Genomic DNA, 15,205 nt, shown 5'->3' on the forward strand with positions numbered 1-15,205 from the left:
GTCTCAATGGCATTGAGAGCAACGCATAAGCTCCCCGGCGGAAGGCTGCTTGAGGCCACAGCAATTCCATACCCGGACCGAAGAAGCAAGCCAACCTGCAACCGTGGAGCCACGCGGTCAGCTAGAGGGATGTTTGCACACTCTAAGCTGGAGAACGGATGAAGGAAATCATCCTACCGAGACTTGAACTGCATCAGAGGCACAAAGAAGACCCAGTGAGTACATCTAAAGTGGAAGGGGACCACCTGGGCACTCAGAAAATAGCATCAGCATGTGAATGCAGAAACTGTATATGAATTATTTGAAGGCAGGCAAGGCAAAGTACAAAAACCAAGATGTCTAAATACAGAAAGAACCTAATGTTAAAGCAATGCCCAAAAGGAATCATAATTGAATAGCGACAAAGTGCAGCAGAAAAACCTGAACTAATATCTATGCATGGAATGTCAATGTGGGGGGAAAGCTGGAGAACAAGGACAACACATGTTTTGCTGCCTGTTTACTGCCATGACTGCCTTCTACCAGTTCCCCTGGCCGTTTCCCTTTGCCCCACCACAAGGTAACATCTGCAGCCCTCCTCTGCACTGTGGCCACATATGTTATGGGTCAATATTCACCACTACTATATCCCTACTCGCCCTTCTAATGTTATGATGCCACACTGTTTCACATTATTCACCTGCGATATACCGCTTGTGCAAAAATGTTGGCTTTCAAACTCCATCTGCTAAAAATGTCGCTATGTTGCCTCTAACCGCACCTGATAAATCACACTTTGACCGCCTGTAATTTTGTTCTGCTCAGAACTGCATTGACACCTTGTGTGAATATGCTGATCTCCTAACTTGCTCACAACCTTACTTGATAAAGTGGCACTTAGAGTGCCTGAAATCTGGTCAACTCTCAACTGTCTAACCATGCATATTAGCTAAAACTGCCGTATTCTGACCTTAGCTGTTCACTCTTTGCATTCTAGCCAGACTGCCTCCCTTTGAACTTAGTGGTTTATCCATGCATTTTAGTCAAATTGCTGCATTTCGAACCTAGCTGTTCACCTTCTGCAACTTCGCTAAACTGCCATACCTCAAAGTTAGTTGTTTACCCAGGTACTGCGGCCAATCCGCTCAGCCTAATTTAAGCACTACTCAATGCATGTCGACCTCACCTTCTAGTATGCGTCTATTCACCACTAATTTGGTTGTCTACTTCCTGATTAGCCTCAATCTTGCATTACCAACCAAGATGGCTCCATACTTACCCAACGTGCCAGTCTCATCCAGGTCTATCAACCAAGCACCATACCTAGACCAAAACGACCCTCAAGGATTGCTTCTGTCCAATCACCCACGCACCACTATAGAAAGAGACCACTCAGAGCCAGACTAGCAAAAATCTATGAGCCTCCTGCCCGCTCATTGCCCTTCACACAAAATTCTAGAACGTCACCACTCTGACCTAATCCCTCCACACAAACCAGTAACCCATTACAAAACCTCCACCCTACACCCCTCCATAATGCCCCCATCCAGGGCACTCCTGAACCCACACAGGACAAGCGCCATACCACCACTTCAAAAAATTCAGTCACTACTTCAAAAAACCCAGTTTGCCCTAAAATTAAGGGAGCCTTAATCAATGCAAGATCGCTAGTAGCTCATGCTATAGAAATTGCAGACTTAATCCTTACTGAAGACCTCGACTTCCTGGCCATCACTGAGACTTGGTTACACCCAGCAGCGGGCCCTATGCCTATGCTGGCAGTCCCAGATAATTACTCTATCTTAAGACAAGACCGCCCCAATTCCAGTGGAGGTGGTGTCGCCATCATCCATAAGTGCAGTCTCGCCATGAGACTAGCTACCTCTACTGATGCCCTCTCTTGTGAAACACTAGCAGTTAAACTACCACTCACCAACACCCAAACTCTTAACATCTACCTGATCTACCGCACACCAGGCCCCATTGGCACCTTTGAGGAAGACCTTAACTCTATTCTATCTAACAACCTTAAAAGTTCCACTCAAGCTCTCACATTAGGGGACTTCAACCTGGGCTACAATGACCCGGATGACCATCTCGCCAGCGCCACAGCCAACACTCTTACTGCACTAGGCTTCGTGCAAAGATGCTCGACACCTACGCACGCAAAAGGCAGAACACTCGACTGGATGGCTGACCACAACTGCCTAGTGAATATCATAAATACTTCACCTTTAGCCTGGACGGACCACCACCTGGTATCATTCATGCTTTCCACCGACACCCATCACTAAGGCCCCACCCACTCTCACCAGAAACACGAAGAACATGACAGTTGAAAGACTTATCCCCTAACCTACTTCCCACACTTAAAACACTTCCTGACAACCTGGATCCCGAGTCCCTGGTCGAAGAATACAATAAGATTATGGCCACCTCGCTGGACCGCATCGCCCCCCATTAAACTTAGATCTAGCAAACCAAAAACACACCAACAAATGGTACACACCATTCCTCAAAAATCTAAGGCAGCAAAAAAGAAACTGCGAGGCCATTTGGAAAAAATCCCCTTCAATCTCTAACAAAACCAAATTCTCCAAACTAGCTGCACTCTACAAAAAAGAAATCTACCTGGCCAAACAAGCTTCCTTTGACTCTCGTATATCCCAAGCTAAATCCAACATGAAAGAACTTTTCTCCATCCTTACAGAAATAGAAACCCCCATAGCACCCCTTGACATGTGCATCAAAGATAAAAACTGGTGCTCAGAAATACAAAGTGCCCTAGCGAATAAGATCGTCACTCTTCAAAGCAAAATCTCCAGCAAAAGAGCCACCCTGAATGACACCCTCAACTTAAAAATTCCAGAGAAGCTCATGCCCACATACCCCACCTGCTTCCAGTTCTCCAAAGTCAACATTCTGGAAGTTGCACAGCTCATTAAAGATGCTGCCCGTGATCTCTCCCCTTTCATCACAAAATTGATAAATGCCTCCTTCGCTACTGGATCCATCCCTACAAACCTAAAACAATCCTGGGTACTCCCACTACTGAAAAAACCCACACTTGACCCAGCCATACCTACAAATTACTGCCCTATAACGACTGTTCCCTTTTTACTAAATTCTGGACAAGGTTGCCTATGTACACACAACCTTCTAGTATCTAGACAATCTGGATTCCGTCCCCAACATGGGACCAAAACTGCTCTCGTTGACTTGAAAGCACAGATCGATCTGCTCAGAGTCAATGGACAAGTGGCCCTACTCCTCCTCCTCGACCTATCTGCAGCTTTTGACTTGGTCTATCACTCTATCCTATGCTAACACCTGAGCTTACTTTTCCACTGAAGCCATCACCTGGATCACATCCTTCCTTAACGGTAGGACCATGAGGGTCTTCTCTCCCACTGCGCCAGCTGACCCTATACCCATCACCTGCGGTGTCCTCAGGCTCCTGTGTCTCCCCCACACTATACAACAGATTTACCAAGCCCCTTTTCGATGATTTGGATCATCTTGGTACCACCTACACTAACTATGCAGATGATACTCGGATCCTCATCTGCTTTCAGGAGATTATGAAAAGGATTTGGCCTTGCTAAATAGGGTGTACATCATCATCCAGGCATGGATGGCCACTCATGGACTATGCCTGAATGATGATAAAACAGAACTTATCATCTTTGGTACCACATTCAGTATAAAGAAACTTGGCCCTGCCTATAATTCCTTCATGATTGACGGGAACAACATCAAAGTCGGACAGGAGGTCAAAACATTGGGATTCTACCTAGACTCTATTTTTTCCCCTCAAAAGACAAGTGAGTTCTCTTGCATCCGCCACAGCCTATACGTGTAAATTAATCCGCGCAGCCAGACATTTCCTGTCGAACTCCAGCTGCCTGACACTTGCTAGAGCCCTCATACTGTCTCGCCTCGACTATTGCAATGCCATGTACCTGGGGTCCACCAAGGCCACCACTAGTAAATTGCAAACCCTCCAGAACAACGCTCTCAGAGCAGCTCTGGGCATCTCCAGAAGAGAGCACATCACAGGATTCAGCCACCAGAACAACTGGCTCTCCACTAGAGATAAAATTCTCTTAAAAACGGCATCACTCGCCCACAAGTCCCTTAACAATGCTGCCCCAATTTACCTGATCAACAGATTCCACAGACAATCCTCCTCAAGACCCGTCAGAACTATATACAAAGACTGTTTATCTGTTCCCCATTAAAAACGGGCCACCATAGGGGGTAACAGTTTCCCGGTAAAAGCTGCCAAGCTCTGGAACTCGCTGCCTCCAAACCCTATAGCAGACCTACCCTATCAGAACTTCCGTTCCAAGGTTGTCTCCTGGCTGAAATTGGAGTCCCATTAAGACAATGAAATGCCCAGCGCTACCCGCACACATTGTAACCACGTGTGCCTTCTTGCTTACTTTAATATTACGGTCCCATAATATGACTGCTGATTTGTATATAATACTATGTACCTATTTTTGTATCATGTATATTGTCTGTGTATTGTAACCAAGCTTTGAAATTTCTTAAATGCTGCGCCCTGATACCCCCGGGTACGCTCGCGCATTATAAATCAAACAAACAAACAAGTGTTACCCTAAGTAAACATATCGAAGCACAACAAAGTTGATACGACTGTGGCATAGTGAAAAAGGACTGTGAAAACCAATAAGAAGTCCTGGAAAGAGGAACACACCAGGCAGTTGACATTTGGGGAATGATACCTGTTAGAAAGGTATACCAGGGGATCTGCAGTACCCCAGAGAAGGGTTCCTGGCAAAGGAGTATGCCAGGGGATCTAAATAAGTACATTAAAAGAAGTCAGGGCCGCCAAATATACCAGGCATTTTGAAGCTATATAAGAACTTCTGTGGGAAGATACCTGGCGGGGAAGTCTACCAGGGGATCTGAAGAGCCCAGATTGCTGGCAGAGGTGTATACCATGCAATCCACCAAAACTGTAAAGAAAAAGTCTAAAACTGTCGGAAGATACCTGGAAGAGAAGTATACCGGGGGATCTGAAGAACCCATAAAAGGATTCCTGGCAGGGGAGCATACCAGGAGTCCCACCCGAGATTGTAGAGGAAAATGTAACCATATTATAAAATACCTGATGGGGAAGTATACTAGGGAAACTAAGAAGCGCATGAAAGAAGACTCTTAAAACTGTGACATGATACCTGGCAGGGGAGTATACCAGGAGATCTGAAGATCTCACAAAAGGATTCCTGGTAAAGGAACACATCAGGCAAACTTATAAAGTACAAGAGAAGTTAACACTTTTTGTGGAAATTATTATATGAATAAGAGCTTTTGTGAATCTAGTACAAAGAAACCACAGACGTGTTGGATGACATGGAATATGTTGTTTGATCAAGAACTTCCTGAATCTCATATAAGGAACTAAATAAATTGTTGTTCAGAAGAGACTCTTTTGCCATCCTACCTAAATATCCAGGGGAAGGGAACCACCCTCTGGATCCAAGGGTTCCTCCTTGGAAAACACTGTTGGATTTACCTTTTTATTTTGATTATAAACACGTTTTACTAAACATTTCCTTGCACCCCTTATGTGTTTGTTTTTAGTGTGAGTTTCAGAGTAGAGCTCTTTAGGATAGAGTCAGAGAGGCGTGTATCCAGCCTATTTCTGTTTAATAAAAATGTCTGACAATGAGAATATTACAGCTCTGTTTCTGACTCTCATATCTGACCTATCACATCCATTTCGTACTTCAAGGGGACTGGGGGTGGATAGGATGTTAGGCTTGTATTCAACTGCACCTTTGCTAATATTGGAAATTGCTTATTTTTTTTACTTTCTATTTTTAATGTTCACATATTACTTTGCTTACATAAATGTGAAGAAGAAGAGTGAGATCATTTTGTATGTGGTCTTCTGTATTATAAGGCAATATATATTGCAAGAGTAAATGCTTAATGAGAATACTGCAGAGGCTTTGGCATTTAATGTTGATCTTTTACACAAGTACAGCAAGTGTAGGCTCTCAGGCTCTGGTGATCGGCCCATGATAATTACGATGACTAATACTTCTGCTATCAAATGTCGAAAGGTAGAGGGTTCTCTTGTCATAGGTGCAGAAACACATACCCCTCTGAAGCCCTGCTCCAGGTATAGCAGTATTCTCTGCTGCAAAACCTGATATAGACCCAGACAGGTCTTGGTAAACTTTCCTCTGGGAAGAATATTAGGCTCTGGATATTGTAATTGTTTATTTGTAAAGCGCTTATACACAAGTGAAGTGCTTCAAAGCGGGAAGGGAACAAGGGGTTACGTCATTCTCAGGCCTTGAAGATTCCGAATGAACAAACAACAATAATTTGCATACTAGCCCAGAGGCAGATCTACTAGTGTAAGTATGATTAAAATCATATCGTCAAGACCCGGTTTCTAGCCTTGTTCCAAACACAAACCCTGGGAAACCCCTTCTTCTGCCTGCATATGTGTGCCATGTGAAGCTAAGAATCCAGTTTTAAGATATTTTTAGTTGAGCTGATATTCATGAGAAGTCTACGGGAACCAAATGGAGCTATCTATGGACTGTGACGAATCTGAGGAGGTTGTTCCTCCTTCTCTTGGGGGGGAGACCTTTTCTATTGGGAAAGGAGGGTGCACCCACAGTACAATAGTCCCCCTGGGGGTGGTGCACTGAGGGGGGAATCACACGGGGAAGGAATCCATACATGGGATTGGGGACGGCCATTATCATAGACTGCAGTATGATCCCAATACTAATCCCCCGCCCCTAAATAGAGCCAATGTGTTTTCTTAAGTCTGTCAACCTAACATACGTGACAAGGCTGTAGTACAGACTATCATGCATATGGTTTTCACAGTGGTACTGTGAAGATGTATTTATTTATTGTGCATTTGTAAGGGACTTAAACGTCAAGTAAATTGTGTTTCAAAGCGCCCACAGGGCAACAGGGAGGGGACATGGGAATGAAAGGCAAATATAACAATGATAGAGAGAGGCGGTCCTATTAGGCCGTGTGAGCACTCAGAACGTGCAAGTGCAGAGAGGGAGAGGTGTGAGGGGGGAAGAGGTAAGTGCTAGGTGTAACACAGAGGTAAGTGCTAGGGAGTATGTTGCAAACAACTGTTACGTGACTGGCAGAGATCACATGGTAAGAGTGGTCAACTGCCAATAAATGAGTGCAGGCCTATGATGGCATAGGCCAGTGGCCGCCAAGGCAAGTGCTAGGCGTGGCTGGAAGCAGAAGGTGATTAGGGGTGGGAGGCCAGGGCCCAGGTAGACAAATGAGGCCCCTGGTCACTAATCTCAGCGACTGTGGGGATTCGCAAAGGAAGGAAGATTACTGAGAGTCCAAGGATCACTCTAGAGAACAAGGTGAGTGGTCTAGCTTCTCAAGGCAAGCAATTGGCCCAAATCAGTACAACAATCCCATGCAGGAGTTTGAAAGTAGCTAAGCTGGGATGCTAGGGAGAGAGGGCAATCCTCTGAGGAGGAACAGTGCGAGCCGTGCACAGGAACTGCAGACGTGAGCCGCAAGGGGAGCCGCGACCGGAGGAACAGGAGAACTCTTAACGTGGTCCAGGACGGAAAGAACTATTTGGCCTACTGCTGAGCGAATCCTCTGGGTGCCCCAGGTCCCGGCATAGCGCTAGAAAGAGACACCCCCGGTTTTAAGAACATTACCTTCACTGGTCACCTGGCTACCCTTTGATTTCGGGCCCAGGTACCTGCCCGACCAGTTGCACACCTGCACTGCCTCCAGGCAAACCTTGCATTCGGGTCTGTATCTGTAACCCTACAGTCCCCCTAGCTGCACTTTTGGACACCTGCTGTCTGCACTTACCTTTGCACCTGCTGGCTGCACTTGTTATTGTTTTGATCCCATGTACAGCACTGCCCCCTCTCCTTACCTCTGGCACTTTTCCCATTCCCCTCCCCTGCACTTGTGCGATCTCAATGTCACTTGTCCTAGTAAGATTGTTGTTTCTGTCCTCCCTCTGTTCCCCCTTGCTTACCTTGTCGCGCCTTTAAACACTTGTGTATAGGTGTGTTACAAATGCCATATCATATCCTTCCGTAGCCTCAAAGTGACACAGCTGCACGGGAAACTCTTATAACTGCAGGGAAGAATCAAACAGGTACGTGGGTTACTCAAGACGCCCTAGAGGTCCAGGGTAGCGACGAGGTGAAGACAGGAACTCCCCAGAATGGAGAAGCTTGATTGTTCTTTGTTGGAACATTTGTTGTTGTGTAATCTAGGGAAGGAATCCATTCCCTGGAAATGTGAACATTTGTCCACTTGGAACTTTTTGGTTGGATTTACATCTGCGTGTTGAATTTGTACATTTGTGCACTTTGAGATCCAGAAACAATTTCCTTTGCACCTTAGAGTTAGCTTTAGAATGAGGGCCAGAATAGGATTTCTGATGCTGGAGGTATTTTTGCTTTAGACATCTTGATGAAGGACAAGAACCCAGCAGAGGGTCTGGATTCTTGAATGCGAAAATAGCAGATTGAGAAGAGTTGTATACTTGGCAGGAAAGTGAACCAAGCAGATACTATTCTACAGGGTGAATCTGGGACCTGCACCCAAATAAGAAGCCAGGAAGAAGAGAGTCTGGGATCCTGATTGCAAACCAGCAAGAGTTGTATGCTTGGCAGGAGAGTGAACCAAACTGATAGCTACACTGTGAGTCTTGGACCCGCACCCAAATAAGAAGTCAAGAATAAGAGGGCATGGGACCGTGAATATAAACGATGTAAACAAGGAAGAGTTGTATGCTTGGCAGGGGAGTAATTCAAGTGGACACCATGCTACACTGCTAGTCTGGAACCCGCACCTATTCTGAGAAACCAAAATATAAAAGAATCCGGGAAAGAGAGAAAGTCCATAAGAGGACTCTGGCTTGGCAGGAAAGTGATCCAAGCCTTTCTGCGAGTCTGGGACCCCCCACCCCCCAGCCCCCCCCCCCCCCCCCCCCCCCCCCCCCCCCCCCCCCCCCCCCCCCCCCCCACACACACACACACACACACACACACACACACACACACACACACACACACACACACACACACACACACACACACACACACACACACACACACACACACACACACACACACACACACACACACACACACACACACACACACACACACACACACACACACACACACACACACACACACACACACACACACACACACACACACACACACACACACACACACACACACACACACACACACACACACACACACACACACACACACACACACACACACACACACACACACACACACACACACACACACACACACACACACACACACACACACACACACACACACACACACACACACACACACACACACACACACACACACACACACACACACACACACACACACACACACCCCCCCCCCCCCCCCCCCCCCCTGGAACTGGTCAAAGCAATCATACACTTGGTAGTGGAGTGTGCCATGTTGGTGGGATAAAGAACTGTGAATATATGTTTCCCTCGCAGGCTCAAAGCTTCTCCACTGCCTTGCATCCCACTTCTGCATTTCTGGTTCCCTTTGCAAAGCCTCTCTGGCCATCCTCTCTGGCCATCCTCTGCCTTCCCTTCTGTTCTGGCCATGCCGCTGCCCCGCTTCCCTCTACACCGGGTTACCAGCTCCTGCTGGGGAGAATTCTCTGCTTTCATCTGGTGTCTCCATGCTCGACTGTCTGGCTGACAGCTTGGCTTCACCAGTAGCAACTACCCGGTGGAATTCTCCTGTCAGTTGTACTTATTTGTACTCCCGCGTTGAGAAAGGGAGTTATTTGGAACCAATCACATTTATCAAATCACTATACTGCTCACTTCGGTTCACCCGAGTTCATCTTCCTTCCGGTAATGTTCTTCGTCTCAGTATTTCCTGTTTAGTCACTTGTGAATTCTTAAAGGTTTTGTCATTAGCCTTCGTGGTATGTGGTAAAATGTTATTACAATATTCTATAAAGGGATTGTCATTGAAAGGAAAAGGGGGGATACACCATGTATCATCTGTCTTTCCAACCCCCTTAGGGTTGCCTCCCCCAATGTATTCTCCCCCCCCCCAAATGGCCACCCCTAGGGTCAGGATCAGGCAGCTTGTGACTTTCCTTGGCCACATGCGGAGAGGCTATCCCCGGAAAGGAGTGATGACATCATCAGCTTCATCACAGAAGGCTTAGAAGATTTTAGTTTCCTTGTTTATGGGATTATGCACTTGTATTCTCTGTTTGGGTTTCAAAGTTGTATGTTTTATGCCAACATGTGATCTGATGGACAGGAACCCACTAGATTTCCTTAGGATCATCCATTGTGTATAAGGGAAACAGAAATAATAATCCACAGCTGTACTGTATGTCTACTGATTTTTAGACTGTACAATTACTAGTAATAATGCCTGTTACCTCTCCTTCTTTTAACAGACAGTGGGGCCATTACCAAAAGAAAGAGCCTGCAATTGAACCCTGGAAAATGCACGTACTGCGATGAAAGTTTTAAGGAGCACTCCCAACTCCTGATACATTTGAGAATCCACATGAAGGAAAAAGTTTTTACCTGTGGCATCTGTAGAGAGGACTTCAATAATAGATCCTGTCTAATCATTCACAAGAGAACCCACACAGCTGATAGACCCTATAAGTGCACAGAGTGTGATGCAACTTTCACTCTGAAGTCAACTCTAAACCAGCATCACATGCTTCATACTGGGGAAAAGAATTCGGAGTGCACTGAAGAGAGATTATACCCATGTACTGAGTGTGAGAAAAGCTTCACTCCGAGCACGTCGCTGTACCAGCATCAGAAGATCCATACTGGAGAACGACCTTACCAGTGTACGGAGTGTGGGAAAAGCTTCACTCAGAGGTCAAATCTACACCAGCATCAGAAGATCCATTCTACTGAGCGACCGTACCAGTGTACAGAGTGTGAAAAGTGTTTCACTCAGAGTTCAGCATTGTGCCAGCATCGGAAGATCCACACTAGTGACCGATCATACTTGTGCAAGGAGTGTGGGAAAAGCTTCACTCTGAGGTCACACCTGAACACCCATCAGAAGATACATTCTGGGGAGCAACCATACCAGTGTATGGAGTGTGAAAAACGTTTTACTTTAAAGTCACATCTTCACCAACATCAAAGAATCCATACAAAAGAAAAGCCCTATGAATGCACAGTTTGCAAGAAAAAATTCAGTCTCTTCTCTACTCTGAGAAACCATGCGAGGATCCATACTGGGGAGAAGCCTTATAAGTGCACAGAGTGCAATAAACAATTCAGTGCTTTCTCATCTCTGAGCAAGCATCGAAGGACCCATACAGGGGAGAAGCCCTATGAGTGCACAGAGTGCAAGAAAAGCTTCAGTCAATCATCGGCTCTAATCCTACACAGAAGAATTCATACAGGGGAGAAGCCCTATGAATGCATAGAGTGCAATAAAACCTTTATTGACTCCTCCTCTTTGATCAGGCATCGAAGGACCCATACAGGGGAAAAGCCCTATGAGTGCACAGAGTGCAAGAAAAGCTTCAGTCAGTCCTCAGTTCTAATCAAGCACATAAGGATGCATACAGGGGAGAAGCCCTATGAATGTTTAGAGTGCATGAAAACCTTTATTGACTCCTCATCTCTGATCAGGCATCAAAGGAAAAGCCACATCAATGCACAGAGAGAAAGGTTTTGTTCACTCTAAACATGCAGCAAAGAATTCATACCGGGGGCAACCCCTCCTGGCTGCACAGAACATAAGCATGTGACACCAGAGCAAAAACGAGGGTGCATCAGATTCCGCACAAAGGAAAGACTGTCTGGTGAATGGAGTGTGCAGTTCATTCTCGCAACAAGCCTTAAGGAGTGCATGGAGTGTTGATATTTTCACCCTTTTAAGTATTCAAACTCTAAAAGCCCCTTGGAGACTTGCAAGTGGGGGGCGAAGGGGCTCACAACTGTCTAGCCCCCTCACACAGATTGGGATATGTGCATATATAAACCCTAACCGCAAAGAAAAATCACACTTTTTGTGTGTGTGTGTACGTACGTACGTACGTATGTATGTATGTATGTGCGTGCGTGTATATATTTGTTTTGCCAGTTAAAACGCTTAAGGGGTAATCTGCTTTAATAACCTTTTGAAATTCAGTGTAAAACTAAAACCATGAAGAAACTAATTTACGCACATTCCACTAGGTTAAAACCTTCATATATAATGATATGATAGGTTATTTATAACACGCTTAATACCCAGAGGTTTCTAAGCGTGGGCCCAGGGATCGAACCTCTGTTGCTCCGTGTCGTCTTGCTTCCAAGGCGAGCCCGTTGCCCCTGAGCTATCCTCCCGGGAAAAGCACGTTAGTCTGAGCAGTGTATGGCAGGGGTGCGACTTATGGTTGCGTGCTTAAGATCCTTGATAAAGTTGCCTACACACAAATCCAGGAATACCTTGAAACCAACCATATCCTAGGTAAAAGACAGACAGGTTTCCGACCTGGTCACGGGACAAAATCAGCCCTACTTGATTTAAAAATACAGCTTGCTGACACCCTGGATAAAAGCAAACCGGCTCTCCTTCTAGATCTATCTGCCGCCTTTGACCTTGTCAACCACGACATTCTAGGCATGCACCTAAAAAATGAAGCACACTTCTCCGGATGCCATTGCATGGGTGGCCTCATTTTTAAATGGGAGACTCATGAAAGTCTTCTCAGACACCGCCTCGGCTACCCCCACCATCATCCACTGCGGAGTGCCCCAAGGCTCCTGCACTGCCCCCACTCTCTACAATATAGTCACCCTACCTCTCTTCAACGACCTAAACTGTCGAAACATAGCATACACCAACTACGCAGACGACACGCAGGTACTACTCCCGCTAACTGGGACATATCAAGAAGATGCCACAGCACTAACCCAAATCTACACAGCCATCCAAACATTGATGGCCGCAAACGGTCTCTGCTTAAATGGAGATAAAACGGAAATCCTCATAGTAGGGACCAGTGAAATCCTCAACAAACTCCCCTCGAAATACAAATCCTTTAACATCGACAACACCACCATCACAGTCTCCAAGACTGTAAAAACCCTAGGTGTTCACCTAGATGCTTCGCTATCCATGTCCCGCCAGGTCAATGCCATAGCCTCTTCCTCTGCGATCACCGCCAAAATGATAAACGCTGTCAAGCCTTTTCTCTCCACTACAAACTGCCTGGCCATCGCCAGAGCCACGATAGGTACCAAACTGGACTATTGTAATGCCCTCTTCTTAGGCACCTCCGCCCAAAACTTAAAAAAAACTCCAAATCACGCAAAACAACGCACTATCCCAAAAAGGGAACATATCTCGCAAGCAAGGAAAGATGCCCATTGGCTACCGGTAAAGGAACGCATACTCTTTAAATCCATGGCCATCACTCATAGATGCCTCTCACGGGATGCCCCACCTTATCTCGCAGAAAGAATCGCACCCAAAGCATCCAACAGACCCATCAGGGCTCACCTCACCAACATGATTCATGTGCCCATGTTTCAAAGAACCAGGGCTGGAGGATCCAGCTTCCAACACCTTGCACCTCAAAATTGGAACTCCTTACCTACCTCACTAAGGAATGAAAAATCATACCCCACCTTCCGCAAAAACTTAAAAACCCTTCTATTCTGCTAAAGTCTACCCACATGCATTACAACCCACAGCATAGCATAACATTTAAGCTCATAACAAGGCCAATGTCAATTGTTAATGTTCTCAAGCTCAGTTATGCCTGCACTGTAACTATAGCAATGCATTACTAATACACACTGCATTACTTGTTTACCCTATCCTTTGCCTATGCTATGTTCAAGCTCAAGTCTACTGTAACAGTGCCACGATGCCTCAGGGCAGTTCTGCGCGCTTTATAAATACAAATAAATAAAATAAAAAATAAAGTAGCTGTTATAAAGGATCCACAGGACATCAGGTATGTTGCAAAAACGTAAGGTTTTGTTCATACACACGGAGGCCCTCCTGTCCAGCCTGTCCACTACCAAACTGTGCATTGCCCAGGTCTTTTAAAGCTACTTGCCCGGAACCTAGGATGATTCCAGGTTCCCTTTGAAACAGGTAGACATGTGATGTTCTTAACCCTGTCACACAGCAACCAAATAACAAGTAACCAATAGAAATGTATAATAACAAGTGTCCAGAAGAAATATAAAAACGTTTATCAAATGTAAATAACACATAACAATAGCTTACCATAACTGCTGAATTTCTGTTGCTTTTCAGATTTTGCTCTGCAGCCATAATGTCCAGCTAAAAAGCTTTTTCACTGAATTTGAATGGTTTTTGTAAATGAAGATGTTTTGTGATGTTCCATCAATGGATGTGAATTATTAAAATGTCTCTTTTTGAGCATATATGAAAAACCTTATATGTTCCTGTAACAAAAACATGTTTTGCAGCACATATTAATGTGTGTCACTTTGAACAGTGCATGTTGGGAATCTACGTTCTGGCTGAAGTGGCTGGGCATGAGGTTCCTTCATAACCCAGACCCTCTAAGACACCCCTAGTAGGCACTGGGCCCAGTGGCTACTGTGGGTCACTTGGTGGGTCTGGTGTATGGATGCTGTGATGAATCTAGGGTATTTGTCCGTTCTCCCCAAGGAGGAGCCATACCCTTTGAGGCTATGCAGCTGAGCGTGCTATGCAAGACGCTCCCTAAGGGTCTGGGCATGTGGGACCTCATTGGAAGTGACTCCACCTTAGGGGATAAGGACGAAAGTAATTGCAACCAGCAGGAAAGAAAGAGACCAATAAGGAAGGCAAGCAAGCCCCTCGGGCTATATAGGAATATTTTTGCTGAAAAACTGAAATTCCCAAAACTGAGTTTTTAGAGTTGAGCAGGCAGTAAATAAATGAGAGCAATGTGCCCAAAGTCCAGGAGGGCTTACCAGAGTGTGTCAATCAGATGGTGCTCTGTTCTCTGCTCTGATCTTCCCTGAGTCGGTCTCTTCTTCCCTCATCCCCACCCAGCCTTAGAGAGCCTGGTTTGTATGCTGGTGATCTCTCCCACCTCCTCCCTGACCATTGCCACTATCTACAGGACACCTGGCTCTACCGCCCTATTCCTCTCTGAATAGGCTGATTTCTCCTCCTCTCGCCTCACAATCGCCCCTAAAATCCTTTTC

At 45.7% G+C, this 15,205-nt stretch overlaps 1 protein-coding gene across 1 annotated transcript in view; it reads left to right on the top strand.

Moving 5' to 3' along the window:
- Positions 1-14,440, top strand: part of LOC138489460 (zinc finger protein 135-like) — a 73,741-nt gene extending 59,301 nt beyond the window's left edge. Inside the window, exon 3 of the mRNA XM_069617181.1 lies at positions 10,462-14,440. Within this exon, the coding sequence (XP_069473282.1) occupies positions 10,462-11,729 (1,268 nt within the window). The 3' untranslated portion in view covers positions 11,730-14,440. The remainder of the gene's footprint in view (positions 1-10,461) is intronic.
- Positions 14,441-15,205: the final 765 nt, after the last annotated feature.

This window comes from Ambystoma mexicanum, chromosome 9 (assembly GCF_040938575.1).
Source record: "Ambystoma mexicanum isolate Mex_15411 chromosome 9, UKY_AmexF1_1, whole genome shotgun sequence".
NCBI classification, from domain to species: domain Eukaryota; kingdom Metazoa; phylum Chordata; class Amphibia; order Caudata; family Ambystomatidae; genus Ambystoma; species Ambystoma mexicanum.